The 4,525-nt window shown below is 39.8% G+C and overlaps 1 protein-coding gene across 1 annotated transcript; it reads left to right on the forward strand.

The window, feature by feature from the left end:
* Positions 1-181: 181 nt before the first annotated feature.
* SARC_07197 (hypothetical protein) lies at positions 182-3,970 on the forward strand (the record flags this gene model as incomplete). Its single annotated transcript, XM_014298873.1, has 3 exons — positions 182-310; positions 1,469-1,542; positions 3,673-3,970. The coding sequence occupies 3 exons, from the start codon at positions 182-184 to the stop codon at positions 3,938-3,940; spliced, it is 471 nt and encodes a 156-aa protein (XP_014154348.1). The 3' UTR covers positions 3,941-3,970.
* Positions 3,971-4,525: the final 555 nt, after the last annotated feature.

Below are 4,525 nucleotides of genomic sequence, written 5' to 3' on the forward strand. Positions count from 1 at the left end.
GTGTGTGTGTGTGTGTTGTACCTATACATACATCTATACCCCACCGTATACTCCACATACACCACATTCACCACCACACCCTGTATCCACATCCTTCTCCTAGAAAGCACCCGACCCATCCGCCACCACGCGATTGCGCCTAGTGCGTAATGACGCGCAAGTGACAGCCCATCTGTCGGCCATGACGTGTCTTGGGGGTGGCGTTGAGTTGTATGATAGGCGTGCGGGTGCCTTGGGTGAAGACCCTCTCAGAGACGATGCTGATCCCGAGGCCCTCTTTAAAAAGATACAGAAATGCACGGCCACGCAGGTATGGTGTGATGTAGGGATGGTCCGGTATGGCGTTTTGAAACCCTAAATCCCAAGAATAAAAACCCGTCCTGTGTTGTACTGGCACGGTACCTGTGCATGTGTGTGCTAGTTGTTTTAGGGTTTAGGGTTATTGTTGTTATGTATAAGTGTGGGGCTGTGTGTGCTCTCTCGAGTGTATCATAAGGCATTGAGAATGGCTCTGTTGCCGTTGTTAGAGTCGGTGTGATGGGAATGTGCGTCGTTAGTGCTATATGCGCTTCGTATTGTATTAGGCTGTTGTTCAGTTAACGTTCTCATGTGTAATACATGTATACATATACTATATATATACATATACTATACATGATGCATACACTTATGTCATATATACATATACTATACATATATACTTTTTCTATACATATACACATGTACTATACATATACTAACTTAATGTATTAGTCTATTGTTCCCTTGAAGTTCTCATTTTAATACGTACATACGTATACAATACATATATACATATACTATATATGTACTATTTTAACGTTTTAGTCTGTTGTTCACTTGACTTCTTAGTGTGCGCGTGGAGAGTCGCCGTGTTCTTCTTCTCATGCAATCGCTTGACTGTGAAACGCTTTGAGGGCTTTGCTATGCCTTGGACCGGTCAATACCAACAACAGACTTTATGTATATTTAAACCGTTCAGTGACATCCAACCTTTCGTTATAACGCGTTTCTGTATATCGTCCTACTTTGCTCCTCTTTCTTCATCACACAATTAACCCAATCCACCCATTTCTTCTTTCGATTGAAACACTAAAACCCTAAAGCCCTCATCTTGTACCATCTCTCCTCTGCTCGGCCCCTCACAACCCACTGCATGGCATTGTGCGTGTGCGTGTGCGTGTGTGTGGCGTAGACCATCGGTCGGCTGTTGATGGATCAGCGTTTCTTCCCAGGCGTAGGCAACATCTACCGCTGCGAATGCCTGTTTGTCGCAGGTGGGCTTAGTAGTGGCATCCTATCACGGCTGTCTCTGTCTGTGTCTGAGTTAAATAGTTTTCTATCAGGGCTGTCTCTGTATCTCTTTCGCATACTATTCCTAACACAACCTATTACTACAACTTTCATTTAACACAAACTATCACAAACTCTTTCACTATTCCAATTTCAGGTGTATGGCCAAACGCGATTGCCCGTGACCTGTCGAGAGCACATTTTGCCAAAGTATGGAGTGCCTGTGTCAAGGTATGTTACCAATATGTCACAGACTAATCTTATATTAGTTTAATAGTGTATTAGTTACGTAAGGTTCTAACAGTGTGTTAATGGAGTGCCTGTGTCAAGGTATGATATGAAAGTGTCACAGACTAATCTTATTAATTAAATAGTGTATTAGTTGCATGACGTTCTAACAGTGTGTTAATGGAGTGCCTGTGTCAAGGTATGTTATTAATGTGTCACAGACTAATCTTGTATTAATTTAATAGTGTATTAGTTACATGACGTTCTGACAGTGTGTTAATGGAGTGCCTGTGTCAAGGTATATTATTAATGTGTCACAGACTAATCTTGTATTAATTTAATAGCGTATTAGTTACGTAACGTTCTAACAGTGTGTTAATGGAGTGCCTGTGTCAAGGTATGTTATTAACGTGTTTATATTATTAAAATAGAGTATTAGTTTCGTAACGTTCTAATAATGTGTTAATAGTGTCACAGATTAGAAATATATTAATTAAATAGTGTATCACTTACGTAATGTTCTGGTGATGTGCTTATGCTATTGATGTGTCACAGACTAATATTATATTAATTGAATAGTGTATTAGTTACGTAACGTTCTAACAGTGTGTTAATAGTGTGTCACAGATTAGTAATATATTCATTAAATAGTGCATTACTTATGTATTGTACTGGTGGTTTGCTAGTATATGTTATGAATGTGTCACAGACTAATCTTGTATTAATTAAATAGTGTATTAGTTACGTAACGTTCTAACAGTGTGTTAATAGTGTGTCACAGATTAGAAATATATTAATTAAATAGTGTATCAATTACGTACTGTACTGGTGATGTGCTAATAGTGTTGTTAAGATCAGTAGTATATTAATTGAATAACTTATTGGTTACTCATTGTGCTGATAATGTGTTAATAGTGCGTGTCACAGATTGGAAATATATTATTTAAATAGAGTATTAATTACGTACTGTACTGGTGATGTGCTAATTGTGTTTGTCAAGATCAGTAATATCTGAATTGAATAATTTATTGGTTACTCATTGTGCTGATAATGTTTTAATAGTGTGTCACAGATTAGCAATATATCTATCTATCAACGTATTGATTACGTGATGTACTAATAATGTGTCAATAGTGTGTATCAGATTAGTATCATATTAAATAAAGTACGTATTAGTTGAATTTTTGTACAATTAATGTGGTAATAGTGTCTGTCACAGACTAGTGTTATATTAAATAGATAATGCATTATGTATTAGTTACGTATTGTACTGATAATATGATAATAGTAATATGTTAATAGTATCACATCCGTTGTATCCACTCCATCCGCTCCCTTTCCCACTGTGCTTGCCATGTGCGTGCTATGCATCCTAAAACCTTAAAATCCTAAAATCCTAAAACCTTAAAACCCTGGGGTTTAGCTGTTGCGTCGTGGCTTTGAGACGGGCAGCATTCTCACGGTAGACGCAAACGAAGGACTCCACGCCCGACGATACATCTATAACCGATCCACGTGTGCACGGTAGGTATGCATAGGAGTGTAGGCACCCTGAACCCCTAAACCCTAAAATACGTGTGACTGTGTGTTTAGGATTCAGGGTGTAGGGTTTAAGGTGTGGTTCTCGTGGGTTTTTGAAGTGAGCGTATGTGTGGCACTAGACTCGCACCATGACTGTTACGGATGCTTGATACCTACACTATGCGTATATATAACCCTAAACCCTTAAATCCTGAAGAAATATTAGATACTTGCAATGTACACACTGCCTACGCGCAGATTAACGCATTTAATTAATAGTGTACTTTATGTATGTGTACAATCACACACGTAATACTTACACACTCTCACACACGTACTACCTCCACACTATTACACACGTACTACCTACACACTATTACAAACATACTACCTACACACTATTACACACGTACTACCTACACACTATTACACACGTACTACCTACACACTATTACACACGTATCACCTACACACTATTACACACGTATTACCTACATAGTCTCACACACGAATTACCTCCACACTATTACACACGTATTACCTCCACACTATTACACACGTATTACCTACACACTCTCGCACATGTATTACCTCCACACTGTGTATATGCAGATGTGGTTCGCATGTGCTTTCGTGGGATGTTGGTGCGCGTACATGCTATGGCTGTGTCACATGTCAACCCATTGGCAAAGTGACAGCTGTCACCGCAACGGATTCAACGCAGGCGGCGTTGAAATTTGATAACCCCGTTGCCATAGCAACGCCCACCAGGCCCGTGCCCAGGAGTAGTCACGCGACGAAGCAGAACAAACAGACGGCGACTAACACGACTACAACGGTTGCCAGGTCAACTACAACGGACATCGAGGTGAGTCAGTGACACTTACCAGCATGTGACCTGTATAGTTACATAGATACCCGCATACGTGCATATGATCTGTATAGTTACATAGATACTCGCATACGTGAATGTGATCTGTATAGTTACATAGATACTCGCATACGTGCATGTGATCTGTATAGTTACATAGATACTCGCATACGTGCATGTGATCTGTATAGTTACATAGATACTCGCATACGTGGACTCAGATCTGCATAGTTGACACCCAATCTCTCAGTACGATTGCCCCACCCTCTGCTGCTGTGTGTGTGTGTGTTCATGGTTTGCACTAGTAGTATCTCATAGCTTGTGGTGTGTGTGTGTGTTTTAAGGTTGCACTAGTATTATTTCTTAGCTTATGGTGTGTGTGTGTGTGTGTTTATGGTTTGCACTAGTAGTATCTCATAGCTTGTGGTGTATTTGTGTATGGTGTGTTTATGGTTTACACTAGTAGTATCTCATAGCTTATGGTGTGTGTGTGTGTGTGTGTTTGTATTTATGGTTTGCACTGGTAGTATCTCATAGCTTGTGGTGTGTGTGTGTGTGTTTTAGGGTTTGCACTAGTATTATTCTGGTGTGTAT

This window comes from Sphaeroforma arctica (genome assembly GCF_001186125.1).
Source record: "Sphaeroforma arctica JP610 unplaced genomic scaffold supercont1.554, whole genome shotgun sequence".
NCBI lineage: Eukaryota > Ichthyosporea > Ichthyophonida > Sphaeroforma > Sphaeroforma arctica.